Source organism: Vulpes vulpes, chromosome 2 (genome assembly GCF_048418805.1).
Source record: "Vulpes vulpes isolate BD-2025 chromosome 2, VulVul3, whole genome shotgun sequence".
NCBI lineage: Eukaryota > Metazoa > Chordata > Mammalia > Carnivora > Canidae > Vulpes > Vulpes vulpes.
The window spans coordinates 26,022,482-26,040,033 of record NC_132781.1 but is presented as its reverse complement, the minus strand read 5'-3'; the positions used below and the strand labels follow the sequence as shown (position 1 = coordinate 26,040,033).

General features: G+C 58.5%; 1 protein-coding gene across 1 annotated transcript; it reads left to right on the top strand.

The window, feature by feature from the left end:
- Positions 1-125: 125 nt before the first annotated feature.
- COL1A1 (collagen type I alpha 1 chain) lies at positions 126-16,404 on the top strand. The gene is made up of 51 exons (XM_072747462.1): positions 126-422; positions 1,943-2,137; positions 2,226-2,260; positions 2,361-2,396; positions 2,497-2,598; positions 3,423-3,494; positions 3,762-3,806; positions 3,971-4,024; positions 4,218-4,271; positions 4,798-4,851; positions 4,972-5,025; positions 5,355-5,408; positions 5,511-5,555; positions 5,672-5,725; positions 5,856-5,900; positions 6,064-6,117; positions 6,378-6,476; positions 6,565-6,609; positions 6,702-6,800; positions 6,933-6,986; positions 7,115-7,222; positions 7,303-7,356; positions 7,622-7,720; positions 7,895-7,948; positions 8,041-8,139; positions 8,742-8,795; positions 8,970-9,023; positions 9,127-9,180; positions 9,301-9,354; positions 9,789-9,833; positions 9,926-10,024; positions 10,298-10,405; positions 10,827-10,934; positions 11,133-11,186; positions 11,366-11,419; positions 11,624-11,731; positions 11,817-11,870; positions 11,990-12,043; positions 12,194-12,355; positions 12,454-12,561; positions 12,730-12,837; positions 12,945-12,998; positions 13,111-13,218; positions 13,617-13,670; positions 13,785-13,892; positions 14,180-14,233; positions 14,524-14,631; positions 14,723-15,005; positions 15,165-15,355; positions 15,630-15,872; positions 15,991-16,404. Exons 1-51 carry the CDS (start codon positions 332-334, stop codon positions 16,135-16,137), a joined length of 4,383 nt encoding a protein of 1,460 aa, XP_072603563.1. The 5' UTR covers positions 126-331; the 3' UTR covers positions 16,138-16,404.
- The last annotated feature ends 1,148 nt before the right edge of the window (positions 16,405-17,552 follow it).

Here is a 17,552-nt window from a genome sequence, read left to right as displayed (position 1 = left end):
GGGGAGGCAGACCTGCTAAGGGGGGAGATGTGCGGTGGACTCCCTTCCCTTCCCTCCTCCTCCCCCTCTCCCTTCCAACTCCCAAATTGGGGGCCGGGCCAGGCAGCTCTGATTGGCTGGGGGACGGGCCGCCGGCTCCCCCTCTCCCCTGGGCAGAGTTCCTCCCAGCTCTCCACCAGGATGGTATAAAAGGGGCCCGGGCCAGTCGTCGGAGCAGACGGGAGTTTCTCCTCGGGGTCGGAGCAGGAGGCACGCGGAGTGTGAGGCCACGCATGAGCCGACGCTAACCCCCACCCCAGCCGCAAAGAGTCTACATGTCTAGGATCTAGACATGTTCAGCTTTGTGGACCTCCGGCTCCTGCTCCTCTTAGCGGCCACCGCCCTCCTGACGCACGGCCAAGAGGAGGGCCAAGAAGAAGACAGTAAGTCACAAACTTTTGGGGAGTCCAGGGCTACTTTATACCTTGCCCTGCGCTCAGTCCCGGGGGTCCGCGACTTAAACTGAGACTCAGGATGCTCCGGAGACTCCGGGATGGAAGGGAGATGGTGAGGGCTCTTCCTCGCGCCGCGCCGTGGGAGAGAAGGCAGTGCGCCCCGGGTGGAGGATGAACTTCAACGCCCTGGGTAGTGGGAGGGGAGGATGGAGCGCCCCAGGAGTCGGCACAGGAGGGAGTCCCGAGCGCTCAGGGTGGAGTGCTACGTGGGACATGGGGGTCTGGCCGTCGGGGGACGGGAAATTACGTCGAAGATGGGATGGGGGCGCCGTGCTGGGAGTTCGAGGTCCAAGATGTAAAAGCCATCGAGAAGGCTGGGGGATGATTCATAAGGAAAGATTGTTTGCCCTCTCTGCAGGCTAGACAGTGTTCCTGGGGCCGCGGGGGTGCGGGGCTGCGGGGGGAGGGGGCGCGCAGAGTGGGCGGATTGGAGGATGAGAAACTGGCGCGGGCTAGGCAGGGCGGGGTCCTTGCGCCCTCTGCCGATCCACACCGAGCCCCGCGCCTGCCCGTCCAGCGCTTCCCCGCGCAGCAGCTGCGCGGGGCGGCCCGGCGTTATTGCCGGTCGGGGACCCCAACTCTAGACCTAGAAAATAAAGCTGGGGACTGGGCAGCCTCAAGTCTCTAAAAGAACTGGTCAGTCCCAGGAAATTGCTTAGTGTTGCCCGCCACCTAGTGGCCGTCTGTGTAGACGCTCGCGCGGTGGGCGTGGTTAGCTAACTACTATTTGCGGACTTTTTGGTTCTTTGGCTAAGGAGCGACCCAGAGGTCCTGACTAGCTTTAGAAAAGAGGGGGTTGTCCCTAGAGAAGGCATTTAAGATGTCTGGGCGCTGGAGGTTAGGGTGTATCCTGCTTTGGGGGGTACGATTCAAGTCTCTGGGCGGGACCTCAGGCCAGTCGCCCCGCCCCATCCTCCTAGCCCCGCCCACGCTATCCCACCTGCCCTGGGATGGGGCGGAATGGGGGCTGGACCTCCCTCTCTCCTCCTACCCGCCCCCCAGCCCCCGCCCCCCACCTCGTCTCCACCCAAACCACTCCCCTCGAGCCTGCTGGCTTGGTGGGGCCCCTCCTGCTCTCTCTCCACCCCACTCCCCTCTCTCCCCTCCCCCACCCAGCGGCTTTTTATTTCACTTGGCTTCAGCGCCGATGGGCTGGGGTTGGAGTTGGAAGCAACTCCGGCCTAAAGCTTTGTTTAAATTCCTGAGAACTGGAAAGAGTTATAGCCGCCCTGGCCAGGCGCCTCGGCGCTGTCACTGGCTCTGATGAGGAGCAGATGAGCTTTTAAGGATTTGGGAAAACGGGGAGGGGGGAGAAGGAGGAGGCGGGAAATGGAAAATCCGTGTCCTTACGACGGACGCGAAAGGCGGGTGGAGCTGGGGTCCCTGGAGCCCCGGGGCGGGGGGCCTCGGGCGCCGCCGACAGCCCCTCCTTTCCCCTCTCGCCCCAGTCCCACCAGTCACCTGCGTACAGAACGGCCTCAGGTACTATGACCGAGACGTATGGAAACCCGAGGCCTGCCGGATCTGTGTCTGCGACAACGGCAACGTGTTGTGCGATGACGTGATCTGCGACGAAACCAAGAACTGCCCCGGCGCCCAAGTCCCCCCGGGCGAGTGCTGCCCCGTCTGCCCCGACGGCGAGGGTACGGCTCGGGGCCTGGGGGCGGGGGGGCGGGGCCGCCGGGGGCGCCCAGTGCGACCCGCGGCTCACGCGCGTCTCTTCTCCCCTAGCGTCACCTACCGACCAAGAAACCACAGGAGTCGAGGTAATCTGCCCTCGACTTTTACCACCCCCCCCAAGGGTCCTTAAGCGTCTCGCGTCTCTAACCCGGCTTCTCTTGTTTCTTCTCCCCGCCAACCCCATAGGGACCCAAAGGAGACACTGGCCCCCGAGGTCCGAGGGTAAGCGCGGCCCGTGCTCGGTGGTCCGGGTTGGAGGCGGGCGTGGCTCAGGGCCTGCGCTCACCGCCACCTGCCCCCTGCCCTCTCCGCTCCGCTGCAGGGACCTGCCGGCCCCCCTGGCCGAGATGGCATCCCCGGACAGCCTGGACTTCCCGGACCCCCTGGACCTCCCGGACCCCCTGGACCCCCTGGCCTCGGAGGAGTAAGTGAAGACTTAAAAAACAGTCCTGGCAGGCCCTGTGTGCTCCCCTTCAACTCCTGTTCTGGGTTTTTTGGTGTGTTTTTTGGCAGAGGGCATACTTTATATTTTGAAATGATTTCAGACTTACAGAAAAGTTTCAAGACTAGTGCCAAGAACTCTCATATACACCTCAGAGTTTGTCACATTTGCTTTATCAGTCTCTATGTATGCATATGATTGTTGCTATAATTCTTTCTGAACCATTGGTCCCAGATAAGTTGCTGTTGTTACGTCCTTTTGCTCCTAAATACTTTAGTGTGTGCTTCCTGCCAACAAGGGCTTTCTCTTACATGACCACTGCACAATGATTCCATTTCAAAATTCTAACATTGATACATAACTATTATCTAATATACAGTCCCTGTCCAAATTTAAACAATATCCCAATAATGCCCTTCCTGGCATCTTTTCTCCTGATCCAGGATCATGAATTGCATTTCATTGCCAAGTGTCTTCAGTTTCCTTTACTCTGGAACATTCCTCAGACTTTTTTTTTTTTTTTTTTTTTTTTGTCTCTCACGACACTGAAATTGTTTAAAGAAGTCAGTTGCTTTGGAGAGGCCAATTGTTTTTGTACACTGTCTCTCAATTTGGGTTGTCCAGATGTGTCCCCATAATTAGAGCTGGGCCATGCATTTTTGGCAGGAATAGCTCACAAGTGATGTTGTTGTACTTCTTAGCGCATCACATCAGGAGGCATATGTCAACATCCCGTTGTCGCTGGCGTCTTCCACCTTTGAACTCACTGATATCTCATGCTCTCTTCTCTCTCTTGTTTTTTCTAGAACTTTGCTCCCCAAATGTCTTATGGCTATGATGAGAAATCAACTGGAGGAATCTCCGTGCCTGGCCCCATGGTGAGTCAGCAGGGGCAGAGATTACAGAAGAGCCGGTAGGGATCCAGACAGGATAGGCCAGTGATGGTGAATGGGGGTGGTTTAGATAATTCAAGAGGTCGAGATGACCTTTGGAACCTGAAATCTAGAGAGGATGCAAGGCAACTGGGTGTTCCCAATAGGAACCACTGAGAGATAGCAAGACCATACACACATTGCACTTTTCCACAGAGGTATCACTGTGACCTCTCTCTCTCTCTCTCTCTCTTTTTTTTTTTCCTTCTGTAGGGTCCTTCTGGTCCTCGTGGTCTCCCTGGCCCCCCTGGCGCACCTGTGAGTATCCAGGATGTCATCATGTACCACCCTGGGCTTTGGTCTTTAGGAGGGAGGATTGGGAAGAGGGCAGGGTAGGTGCTCCAAGAGAGCTCTTGGTGATCTGGGGAAAGACTGGCAAGAACCTGTCCTTCTAACCAAATTCTTCTTTCCTTGTCTTCCAGGGTCCTCAAGGTTTCCAAGGCCCCCCTGGTGAACCTGGCGAGCCTGGAGCCTCAGTAAGTGCCCCCCCCCCAACTTGTGTTCTATACAAATACACACCTCCTCTACATATGTGTGGATTCTCCTATTAAAGGACCTCTCCACCCCCAGCGTCTGGGCGGACCCCTCCTCCTTCCAATCCCAGCCTTCCTCTTCTTTTTTCCCCCTTATCTTGGTCTTCTAATCTTCTTTCTTCCTGTTTTTTTCTAGGGTCCCATGGGTCCCCGTGGTCCCCCTGGCCCCCCTGGCAAGAACGGAGATGATGTAAGTAGCCCAGGCGGGAAGATCCCATCTAGCCCCCCCACACCTCCGTGGGCTAGGTCCCTGTAATCTCCACGCCAATGTCCCACCACCTTTGGGAGTGATGCCCAGAGAAAGGAGGCTGAGTTCTCCCTAATACATGGGACTGCCCTTGAACAATGATCTTTACCCTTTGTGGGATGTTTCCCCATCTTCCCCAGTGGAGGTGATTGGTCCTCTCCTCATCCCAGCCACCTTAAAGCATTCTCCAACCACTTCCCTTGGGGTGAATTACTTCCTTAGGCTTAACAGCTCTGGGTACCTCAGATTTGCCCTCCATATACCGAAACAAACAGAAATACCTTTGGAGGGAGTCAAAAGTCACCAAACAGAGATTTCACAGTAGATTTAAGTTGAGCTCTAAATTCAAAGATAAGATTCTGAGCTCCTAAACCTGATCTTCAACAATATCAAGAAAACCCAGACAGACCTTCCACACTTTCCCAGCCATGGGGGGCATGACAATGATAGCCTTTTCTCTCCCTTTCAGGGTGAAGCTGGAAAGCCTGGTCGTCCTGGTGAGCGTGGGCCTCCTGGACCTCAGGTGAGCAGGAATGCAGGGCCCCCCAGGACCTTCCCTGCAGGTGGGCTTCACTTGGGAGCTGTGTCCTCAGTTGCTTCTTCTAATGGCCCTGCTTTTCTCCTCTTTTTCTTTTCTCTCCAGGGTGCTCGGGGATTGCCTGGAACAGCTGGCCTTCCTGGAATGAAGGGACACAGAGTAAGTCCCTTCTGAGCCATCTAAGCTTCCAAAGTCCCAGTATCCTACCATTTGGGCCCCTTTCCCCAAGGGATCCTGTGTGCATTGTGGTGGGTGGCAGCTACAGAAGTCCCAAGGAATAGAGAGTAGACATCTAAAAGAACTTCCCTCCATTGGGAAAGAAATCTGAATAAAGGGATTGGGTAAGATCTTGGCCCAGTTGGGGTTTTGTCTACTTGCAGAGACAGAGGCTATCCTGACCCTCTGAGTCACCTTCTCAGGTCCGAGTGGGGACTGAAGTGATCCATCCCTTCCATAGGCACTCACCTTGGTCTTTCTTCCTGTCTTAGGGTTTCAGTGGTTTGGATGGTGCCAAGGGAGATGCTGGTCCTGCTGGTCCCAAGGTAAGAGGTTGTCCAAATGTCATGGGCCTTGTCCTCATGCCCTCCTAACCTCCCAAGTCCCACTACACCAACGAATTGCTAACTTTATTTTTTGTTCTCTAGGGTGAGCCCGGTAGCCCCGGTGAAAATGGAGCTCCTGGCCAGATGGTGAGTGTGTTCAGTTCTAGAAGGAAGAGAGGGGACAGGGGTATAGGAGCAAGGTGAGGTTTGGGGGAAAGTATGTGTCTCCCATCTCACGTGGCTTTTTTGGCTTTTGTTGTCAGGGCCCCCGTGGTCTGCCTGGTGAAAGAGGTCGCCCTGGAGCCCCTGGCCCTGCCGTAAGTCCTCCTGGTCCCTTTTGGCGGGGGGATGCCTGGGTTCTGGAAGGGGTTTCTGGGGAGTTAACAGGGCCTGGCCAGTGCTCAGTGAATGTAACCCGGACTTGCCCTCTCTCTCTCTCTCTGAAAGGGTGCTCGTGGAAACGATGGTGCTACTGGTGCTGCTGGGCCCCCTGTGAGTACGGCCTCTGGACCTCAGTACCTGGGACTGGGGAGGGCTCTCAGTGTCAGCTCTTGGGGTGGGCCCCATTGCTCAGAGTCCCAGGACCTCTGCTGTCCCAGGGTGTGACTTGCAGCTGCCACCTGCCTTCTTGCTTACACTTCCATGCTGTTCACAGGGTCCCACTGGCCCCGCTGGTCCTCCTGGCTTCCCCGGTGCTGTTGGTGCTAAGGTGAGCACCCTACCCACGCCTGCCCCCACCACCCTCCTCTGAGCGCAACACTCACAGGCTGAGGGAGGGGTATCTCCCTACTCTCCAAACCAGAGGGACCCAGAGAAGCCTGTTTCCCCAACACCTTTGTCCTGGAATCCCCTTCTCTGACCTGGGAGTCCTGATCCTTGGTTTCCCATCCTTGACCTCCACACACCCCACAACCCCGACATCCAAACATGAGATTGGGCTCCTGACATGTCCTTTTTTTTCCCATCCAGGGTGAAGCTGGTCCCCAAGGAGCCCGTGGCTCTGAAGGTCCTCAGGGCGTGCGTGGTGAGCCCGGCCCCCCTGGCCCTGCTGGTGCTGCCGGCCCTGCCGTGAGTGTCACTTCCTCCTTCCCCCGGGGCTGCTCCCCAGTTCCAAGTCCTTGCCTGTCACTCATCCACCTCTCTATCTGTGCCACAGGGAAACCCCGGTGCTGATGGACAGCCTGGTGCTAAAGGTGCTAACGTAAGTACCCTGCAGGTTGCAGAGCTGCCCCCGGGGGACCCCCTTCCACGTGCCCTCCACCCCCTGGGCTCAACTTGTTCTGTCTCCCACAGGGCGCTCCTGGCATTGCTGGTGCTCCCGGCTTCCCCGGTGCCCGAGGCCCCTCTGGACCCCAGGGCCCCAGCGGTCCTCCTGGTCCCAAGGGTAACAGCGTAAGTATCACTGTATCACCTGTGCCCTGCCCCACATGCCCACTCCAGTGTGGCCCTCACCTGAGCAGCAGGAGGATCCAGACCAGCTGAGTACCCTCCAACCCACTCATCCTCTCTTGCTCCATCTTGCAGGGTGAACCTGGTGCTCCCGGAAACAAAGGAGACACTGGTGCCAAGGGAGAGCCCGTAAGTCCTCCTGCGGCTCAGCCTATCTGCCCTGGGGACCCCTTGAGGGAGATCCTGGGAGGATGGGAGCCTGGGTGCCAGGTCAGCCTCTCACTGCAGGCCGCCCCCCGGCTCTCTGCCCTCTCTAGGGCCCCACTGGTATTCAAGGTCCCCCTGGCCCTGCTGGGGAAGAAGGAAAGCGAGGAGCCCGAGGTGAACCTGGACCCACTGGCCTGCCCGGACCCCCTGGCGAGCGTGTAAGTGCCACCTCTTTTTGCCCCCAGCGCCAGCCTGGTGCCCCTGTGTCAGGGCTCACTGGCCTCCTCTCCTCCTGCAGGGTGGACCTGGTAGCCGTGGTTTCCCTGGTGCAGATGGTGTCGCTGGTCCCAAGGTAACTTCTCTTCACCTGCTGGGATGCTGACCCTGTTGCTCTGCGGGCATTACCTTCCTTTCCCCACGCAGTCACCTCCCGCCTCCACCCCTAGTCATCAGCACCCCATGCTGTTCACACCGGGCTTCACCTTGACCTCCCCACTGCCACCAGTGCCCCTCAGAGCACTCCCCACCCTGCCCTCACCAGGAGGACTAAGACACTGGTGCATGGTGAAGAAGCCCAGCCTTGAGACCCTAATTGTCCCTGTGACTCCCCCAACCAGGGTCCCGCTGGTGAACGTGGTTCTCCTGGTCCCGCTGGGCCCAAAGGTTCTCCTGGTGAAGCTGGTCGCCCTGGTGAAGCTGGTCTGCCTGGTGCCAAGGTGAGCCATGGCCCCTCTCTGCTCAGCTTGTCCCCAGACCCTGCCCATCCTGTGTGGGCTCTGGAACAAGGTGCCCTGGAGCAGGACCATGGGTCTGCCCTCCGAGGTGCCCTGTCACTTCCTATGTCTCCCTCCTTCCCCCCACCTGCCTCACGCCTCTCTGCCTCCCCCTAGGGTCTGACTGGAAGTCCTGGCAGCCCTGGTCCAGATGGCAAAACTGGCCCCCCTGTAAGTATGACTCCCTCTGGGCCCCTACCACTCTGCTGGCCAACTGCCCTGTTCTTAACTCTCACTCCCAATCTTGCGCCTTCCATCTTTAGGGTCCCGCTGGTCAGGATGGTCGCCCCGGACCCCCAGGCCCCCCTGGTGCCCGTGGTCAAGCTGGTGTGATGGGATTCCCTGGGCCTAAAGGTGCCGCTGTGAGTATCCATTGAGGAACATTGCAGAGCCAGGGACGGGCACTCCTAGGAGAGGAGTGTCCCGGGCTCCAGCTCCAACTTTGCCCCTGGCCTGCTGTGTGGCCTGAGGCCACTCACTGCCCCTCTCTGGACCTTAGTCTCTCCATCCATATAATGGGAGACTTCTCCTGGCTCTATTCCCATTGCTCTATCCTGGGATAAAAGTTTTGTTGGAGCCCCCCCCCCCACACACACACATACACACACACGGGGGTAGACTGGACCTTTTATACTCACCCTGAAATCTTTCTGGGTTCTTTGAGGTTGAAAAAGAGGTGTCAGAGGAGATGGAAGCCCTTTGCAGTTCAGGTCACCATAGATATATGGTGGCAAAAAGGATGGGAGAGGATAGGGGACAGCAATCCGAAGGAGAGAGGTCTCAGGGGAGAGGGCTCAAGGAGACACCAAGGGACCAGCAATAAAAGCCAGCAAAGCACTTTCCCAGGACCAGAGCTGAGAGAAAAGAAAACCATTTAAAAATTTTTTGCTCAGGGTAAACAGGAAGAACACAGGAGGCCTGGTTTCCCACTTAAGCCCCCTTAACTATGATTCTTCCCCCACAGGGAGAGCCTGGCAAGGCTGGAGAGCGTGGTGTCCCTGGCCCCCCTGGTGCTGTTGTAAGTATCTCCCCAGGCTCCCTGTCCCCTCACTGCCCCAGCTCATGACACAACCCCCTCCTGCAGGGAGGGGGACAGAGGCCACAGCCCCTCACCAGGTCACCTGCCCAGGCACCCCAATCCACCTGTCTGCCCCTAGTGGCTGCCCTCCTTACCTCTGCTCTCTCTGCACAGGGTCCTGCTGGCAAAGATGGAGAAGCAGGAGCTCAGGGGCCCCCTGGCCCTGCTGTAAGTGTCCCCGACAGACAGCCTGGGGTGGGGGCACCGTGGAGACACCCCTCCCCCTCTGCTCCAGGGCCTTCCAGTGACCACAGGGTTCTCTCTCTGACAGGGCCCCGCTGGCGAGAGAGGTGAACAAGGTCCTGCTGGCTCCCCCGGATTCCAGGTGAGGCCTCATGGGTGGCGGAGGGCAGATGGGGCAGTTAAGGTATGGGGTCAGTCCCCTTTGTCCTTTTTCTGATTTTAATCCCGCTCTCTTCCTCCCTCCCCCATTTCCCACCTACAGGGTCTCCCTGGACCTGCTGGTCCTCCCGGCGAAGCTGGCAAACCCGGTGAACAGGTAAGAGACAGTACTGGGCCCGAGAGGTGGGGAATGCAGGGCGAGAGGCCAGCCCTCCCTAGCTAAGCAGATAACCCTTAGCTAGAGGGATCAAGGTTAGATGCCCCAAAGGACTTCCGGTCCTGAAGGGAACCACACAGAGGGAAGCATGATAGGATCTGGAAGTCTCTCTGTGGCTGCTGGTCCTGAGGATTTTTTTTTTTTTTTTAGAGTTGCGGGGATAACTGACTGTCCCTTGGCCCAGAGTTTGGAGAGGAGGCTGTCTTTGACACATCCCTAGGAGGAGGAGAGGGATAGCCCCAGTTCAGTGACAAGAAGGGGTTGATGTCTAATGACAGACCCCAAGGGCCAGCCCCCAGGAAGAGAACAAGAATGCTTTCTAGTGGAGGGGCAAGGTGGCATTGGCTCACTCTCTGTCCTTTCCTCCCCCTCAGGGTGTTCCTGGCGACCTTGGTGCCCCCGGCCCCTCTGGAGCAAGAGTAAGTAGAGCCTCTTGCTGCTCCTGCCAAGATGCCCTGCCCTTAGCCCTGTCCCTGGAACAGTCATCACCTGCTCCGTCCTTTCCTTCCAGGGCGAGAGAGGCTTCCCTGGTGAACGTGGTGTGCAAGGTCCCCCCGGTCCTGCAGGTCCCCGAGGAGCCAACGGTGCCCCTGGCAATGATGGTGCTAAGGTGAGGGCAGCATGGGGACTGGGTCCAGCCCCTCTGGAGTCAGGGGTGCCTGGCTATGGCCAAAGCTGCCCAGGTGTGGCTGAGGGATGGGAGGGGGACAGGACTGGGTGGGGACCATGTGAGTCCTCAGGTTCTGGGCTAGGAACCTTTCCTCTTAGCTGGTGCTGATCTTATCCTGGGCACCGAGACTGGGAGATATCAAGAGGGGGCTCAGGGCTGTGACCCACTCCCGGGACACCAGGCCTCATGCTAATCCTCTTGGTTGTCACCTAGGGTGATGCTGGTGCCCCTGGAGCCCCCGGTAGCCAGGGCGCTCCTGGCCTTCAGGGAATGCCTGGTGAACGAGGTGCAGCTGGTCTTCCTGGCCCTAAGGGTGACAGAGTAAGTTCAACAACCCCCACCTCGAGCTGTGTAGGGTTCCCATCTCTTTCTCCCTCTGCTTCAGATGCTCCAGCCTCTCTCTTTATCCTCCCTGGGGTCTTTCCCTCTTTTCCTTAATCCTCCCTTCTTCCCTTCTGACCTCTTTGTGGGTAAATCTGCTTCCCTCCCCACGAATTACCATGGTATCAAGAGGAAGAGTGACGTCCTAGATGAGGGATCCCTTATTCATCCCTCTACACAGGGCATGGACCTCTTAACCTAAGTTCCACCAGCCCCCAGGCAGGCACCTTTGCCTCTGGAAGGTGCCTGAGCACAGGTCGAGACAGGGGCAGAGCTGGAGAGGATTCCCAGACACGAGCAGGATGTTCTGGGTCACCTCTCTGCCCTCCACTGGAAGTCTCAGGTTTTCGTGTGTCTTTAGGGTGATGCCGGTCCCAAAGGTGCTGATGGCTCTCCTGGCAAAGATGGTGTCCGTGGTCTGACTGGCCCCATTGGTCCTCCTGGCCCTGCTGGTGCCCCTGGTGACAAGGTGAGGTGGCCCCACCATCTTCCCAAACACAGCTTCCCCAGCAGGCGTGAGCATGTCTCCTGGGGGGAGGCTGGTCCTGCCATTCTGAGCTGGTCACCTGAAGTGGGAAGACCAGAAGGGAGGGGAGGCTGTCTGGGATCATCCGCCGGGAGTACTCAGGGTGTGCCCCTGACCTGAGCCTCTGTCCTTCCCTCTCAGGGTGAAGCTGGTCCTAGCGGCCCTGCTGGTCCCACTGGAGCTCGTGGTGCCCCCGTAAGTACAGAAGACCCACACTCTGCCCTACTTTCTGGCCCTCTGTCTAGGCCTCCTCTCCCTCCATTCTCACCTGCTCTGTGCCCTGGGGAAGGCTCCTCAGGGCCCATCTTCCCCTCCACCCTGCCCTGCCCTCCCCCACCCAAGGCCCCTCTCCAACCTGCCTCCTTGTCTTCTAGGGAGACCGTGGTGAGCCTGGTCCCCCTGGTCCTGCTGGCTTCGCTGGGCCCCCCGTGAGTACCAAGACCCCTATCATTTTCCATCACCAACTGGGACCCAGAACCTTGGGTGACTGCATGAGGACAGTGGCATCGGCCGGAGTCAGGGGATGAGGGTGGGAGGGGATTGTGTCATTGTCCTTCCCCAGCCCTGTGGAGGCACCTGATTCCCCACACCATGTCCCCCTCCTGCGCTTACCACACTCCCCAACCCCTCAGGGTGCTGATGGCCAACCTGGTGCTAAAGGTGAACCCGGTGATGCTGGTGCTAAAGGCGACGCTGGTCCCCCTGGCCCTGCTGGACCCACTGGACCCCCCGGCCCCATTGTGAGTATCTCACCCTCCGGGTTCCGAGTGGCAGACGGGCAGGCCTGGGCTGGCCTGTTCTTCACGGCTCTGTGCTCTCCTACAGGGTAACGTTGGTGCTCCTGGACCCAAAGGTGCTCGTGGCAGCGCCGGTCCCCCTGTGAGTAACTCAGTCTGTTTTTCTACTGGGGCTCATGGCAACCTGCATGGGGAGGTAGGGGTGGCCGGGCCAGCTGAGGGGCCTGTTCTCCTTCTGATCTCTTTGTCTCCTCCTGCCAGGGTGCTACTGGTTTCCCTGGTGCTGCTGGCCGCGTCGGTCCCCCTGGCCCCTCTGTAAGTACCTGTGGTGGGGATTCCACAGCTCTGGAGTGGCGGGGGGGTGGTGAGGGGCACAGGTGAGGGGAGGGAGGCGAGTCCATCTAAGTCCCTCAGTGGTACCCCGGAATCCTGTGGAATCTGACAGCACCTCTTCTCCCTGTCCAGGGAAATGCTGGACCCCCTGGCCCTCCTGGCCCTGCTGGCAAAGAAGGCGGCAAAGGCCCCCGTGGTGAGACTGGCCCTGCTGGACGTCCCGGTGAAGTTGGTCCCCCTGGTCCCCCCGGCCCTGCTGGCGAGAAAGGATCCCCTGGTGCTGATGGACCCGCTGTAAGCTCGAGCTCCGGGCAGGGGTGGGGGGTCCAGAGCGGGGGCGTGAAGGGTCCCCGGCCACTGCAAAGTGCCTCACCTTCATCTCCCTCCCACAGGGTGCTCCCGGCACTCCCGGACCTCAAGGCATTGCTGGACAGCGTGGTGTGGTCGGTCTGCCCGGTCAACGAGGAGAAAGAGGCTTCCCTGGTCTTCCCGGCCCCTCTGTGAGTGCCCCCCTCACCTTGGGGAACCCCAAGAAGAACCATCTCAGGACTTGGAGGCCACAGGATGGGGGCATTGGGTCCAGAGAGGCCAGATATGGTAGATGAACCTGGGGCCCTAGGGCCTTCCCCCACCCCCCACCCCCGGTCTGACTTTTTCTTCCCCCTCAGGGCGAACCTGGCAAACAAGGTCCTTCTGGAGCAAGTGGTGAACGTGGTCCCCCTGGTCCCATGGGCCCCCCTGGATTAGCTGGACCCCCTGGCGAGTCTGGACGGGAGGTGAGCAGTCGCCGGCCCCATGCCAGTGCCCTCAGCAAGGCCATTTTGGCCTTTGCCTGAACCTCCCTCCCCCTGCCTAATACTCACCTGTTGGCCCCTCTCTGCAGGGATCTCCTGGTGCTGAAGGCTCCCCTGGACGAGATGGTTCTCCTGGCCCCAAGGTAAGATGGCAGCACCCTAGGGCTGCAGCCCCAGCTGCCGCCTCCCTGCCCCCACCTGTTCCCTTTAGCTGGGACCAACTCATTCTCCCCTCCTCTACCCCCCCCACCCCAGGGTGACCGTGGTGAGACCGGCCCTGCTGGACCCCCTGGTGCCCCCGGTGCCCCTGGTGCTCCTGGCCCCGTCGGCCCTGCCGGCAAGAACGGTGACCGCGGTGAGACTGTAAGTAGCCGGACTCTAGCACAAAGTCGGGGGGGCAGGGACTCTCCGGGCCTGCCTACTGGCCTGCAGATGGACATCTGACCTTGCCTGGGCTAGGGGAGAAAAGGGTGTCCTGCAGGATGTCTGGGCCCCTGGCCTTCCTGTAAACCTGGGCCACAGCTCAACCTTGAGGCCCCTCTCCTAGATAGGACCTCGCCTCCCCTGAGGGTTGGGGTTTGCCCCAGGTGCCCCAGCTCACATGAGGCCTGAATTCACCTGAAGGCTCATCTGGGGCTCGGGAGGGACGGACATGGTGGGAAAGGACATGAGGAAGGATGGATGTGGCCGAGGGGTGGTTTCATCCTGCAGCTCAGGCTGTACCAGGATCTAACACGCTCTTTGCTCCTTCTCCCCTCCAGGGTCCTGCTGGTCCTGCTGGCCCAATCGGCCCTGTTGGTGCTCGTGGTCCTGCTGTAAGTACCCTGCTCGGGCCCTCATGTCCTCAGTACCTGGCCCTGGTGTGGACTGCACCACACTCAGTGCTAATGGAACTTCTGTCTGACAGCCTGTTCTCTCTTCTCTTCTAGGGACCCCAAGGCCCCCGTGGTGACAAGGGTGAGACAGGCGAACAGGGTGACAGAGGCATAAAGGGTCACCGTGGCTTCTCTGGTCTTCAGGGTCCTCCTGGCCCTCCCGTGAGTATGCCTAGCACCTCCAGCTACCATTGAGCCCTGTTATACAATGAGGGGGGATTTTTGCCTCAGTATCCCCTCTAGACAGCCATTCTCACTCCTCCCTAGTGGGCACTGGAGTGTGAAGATTTATGGGCATTTCCAAAAGGCTTCTGGGAGGATGAGGGACACAAAGAGGGGTTGGGGTGTACCCGTTGGGACTAGATATCCAGAATAGCAGGGCAGAGGGTAGGTTGCTGGCTACGTGCCACCCACGCGGAGTCTACACTGACTTTGCATCTGTCCTTCAGGGCTCTCCTGGTGAACAAGGTCCTTCTGGAGCTTCTGGTCCTGCTGGCCCCCGAGTAAGTCATGCCTCTATCTATCTTCTCTTGCTGGGGCCCAAGTCCACGCTCACGTCTGAGCCCTCTGCCTGGGTCACAGCTGTCCCCACATGTCTGTACAAGGGTCTGGGGGCAAGGGTTGGGATAAGGGAAGAAGGCAGCTGGAAAAACTTGCCTGACTGTAGGAATGAACGCTCATGAGGCCATGGAGCCCAAGACAGGCAGGGAGAGTGGTGGGCCTCTCCACAGAGTTGGGCTGGTGGAAATTCGCTTTCTAGCGGGCTTTCTCTAACCATATTCCCCTTCGGCAGGGTCCCCCTGGCTCTGCTGGTTCTCCTGGCAAAGACGGACTCAACGGTCTCCCAGGCCCCATTGGCCCCCCCGGTCCTCGTGGTCGCACTGGTGATGCCGGTCCTGTTGTACGTAGCCCCCTACCCTATCTGCCCGTGGCCCTCAGCCCCAAGGGCGCTTGGACCCTGGTAATCCCGGCTCTTCTCCCTCTCTGTGCAGGGTCCCCCCGGCCCTCCTGGACCCCCTGGTCCCCCCGGTCCTCCCAGCGGCGGTTTCGACTTCAGCTTCCTGCCCCAGCCACCTCAGGAGAAGGCTCACGATGGCGGCCGCTACTACCGGGCCGATGATGCCAACGTGGTCCGTGACCGTGACCTCGAGGTAGACACCACCCTCAAGAGCCTGAGCCAGCAGATCGAGAACATCCGGAGCCCTGAAGGAAGCCGCAAGAACCCTGCCCGCACCTGCCGCGACCTCAAGATGTGCCACTCCGACTGGAAGAGCGGTGAGGGCATGCCCCAGCAGTGCCTTTCCTCCTCCTCCTCCTTCTCCTCCTCCTCCTCCTTCTCCTCCTCCTCCTCCTTCCAGGACAGCGCTGAGCCCTGAGGGGTGTGACCCACCTCCCATTGCTCCCTTGACTCTGTCTTGCTCTGTCCCACTGCAGGAGAATACTGGATTGACCCCAACCAAGGATGCAACCTGGATGCCATCAAGGTTTTCTGCAATATGGAGACAGGTGAGACCTGCGTATACCCCACTCAGCCCCAGGTGGCCCAGAAGAACTGGTACATCAGCAAGAACCCCAAGGAGAAGAGACACGTCTGGTACGGCGAGAGCATGACCGACGGATTCCAGGTGCGTGAAGCCAGACCTACAGCCACTCTCCCAAGATAGGCTGGTATAGAGCTCAGAAGGGGCAAGAGGGGAGGTCCTGGGTAGCGGGAGTTCTGGGTCTTTGATACTGGCTTAGACATTGGATGCCCATGGATGAGCAAGGGGTCCTCTTCTGGATGGGAGAGGGGTTCACTGGGATGCTCTCAGAGAGGACCCCGGGGAGGGAGGCCAGCACCAGAGGCTCCAGCATAGTCACTCACTCGCTTCTCCCTCCACCCCCCCCCCCACCCCACAGTTCGAGTATGGTGGCCAGGGCTCCGATCCTGCCGATGTGGCCATCCAGCTGACCTTCCTGCGCCTGATGTCCACCGAGGCCTCCCAGAACATCACCTACCACTGCAAGAACAGCGTGGCCTACATGGACCAGCAGACCGGCAACCTCAAGAAGGCCCTGCTCCTCCAGGGTTCCAACGAGATCGAGATCCGGGCCGAGGGCAACAGCCGCTTCACCTACAGTGTCACCTACGACGGCTGCACGGTGAGTCCTGGGCCGGGCCCCAGTCTGGGCTCCGGCTCTCTCCATAGGCCATGCTTGCCCTCACCCTGCCACCCCCACCCGGTGACACCCTTCTCCGCTTGTCTCCCCTTCACCCCAGAGTCACACTGGAGCCTGGGGCAAGACAGTGATCGAATACAAAACCACCAAGACCTCCCGTTTGCCCATCATCGATGTGGCACCATTGGACGTTGGCGCCCCAGACCAGGAATTCGGCATGGATATTGGCCCTGTCTGCTTCCTGTAAACTCCCTCCCACCCAACCTGGCTCCCTCCCACCCAACCCCCTCACCCCTGACCCTGGAAACAGACAAACAACCCAAACTGAACCCCCCAAAAAGCCAAAAAATGGGAGACAATTTCACATGGACTTTGGAAAATATTTTTTTCCTTTGCATTCATCTCTCAAACTTAGTTTTTATCTTTGACCAACTGAACATGACCAAAAACCAAAAGCACATTCAACCTTACCAAAAAAAAAAAAAAAAGAATAAATAAATAACTTTTTAAAAAAGGAAGCTTGGTCCACTTGCTTGAAGACCCATATGGGGGTAAGTCCTCTTCTGCCCGTTGGGCTTATGATGCCCCAACACTGCCCTTTCTGCTCCTTTCTCCATCCCTCCTTTGGGCCTCCCCTCCACTGCTCCCCATATCGAAGTCTCCCCAAAAGACACAGGAAACAATGCATTGTCTGCCCAGCAACCAAAGGCAATGCGAAAACACCAAAGTGACCCCTATGCTCCCAGCCCACTCCCCTCACCCAGCACCCCCAAACCCTGGGGGGACCTGAGTTTCTCAGACTGCCAAGGACACCTCACCATCTGGCATTCCTGTGGCTCCTGCAACAATCCCCTCTTCGTTTTCAAGGGGGCGTGCTGGGGGGACCACTGGCCCCTCGCTGCCTGCCGGGTTTGGAGGAAAGTCAGGAGGGGCTGCAACAGCGCGGTGCGGAAGGAAACATCGGATTCATTCGGGGACACGTGTCAATCCCCCGTGCAACAGGGCTGGGTGGGAGAGACTGCTCTGTTCCTTGTGTAATTGTGTTGCTGAAGGACTACCTCTTCTTGTCTTCATGTGTCACCGGGGCAACTGCGTGGGGTGGGGGTGGGGGCAGGGCAGAAGGGGCTCCCCATTTTATATCAAAGGTGCTACATCTCTGTGATGGGGTGGGGTGGAGAAGGAATCACTGGTGCTATAGAAGTCAAGGCGCCCCACCCCCAGGCCAGCAAATGTTCCTTTTTGTTCAAAGTCTTTTTTTATTCTTTGGTTGTTGTTGTTTTTTTTTTTTCCTTGCGGATGGGGACTCGTGAATTTTCTAAAGGTGCTACTTAACTTGGGGGGAGAGAGTGTCGCAGCTCCATGCTCCCTTCCACCCCCTCTCCGCCCCCCTGGCCGCTTCTCTCTCCATCTCTCTCTCTCTCTCTGAAACCCGCTCCTCAGCTGCACCCCATCCTCACGGCCTCTCTGTCCTGTGTCCTCTCTCTGGGTTTCAGAGCACAACTTCCCAAAGCACAAAGCAGTTTTTCCCCCTAGGGGTGGGAGGAAGCAAGACTCTGTACCTATTTTGTATGTGTATAATAATTTGAGATGTTTTTAATTATTTTGATTGCTGGAATAAAGCATGTGGAAATGACCCAAACATATCTGCAGTGGCCTCCTGAT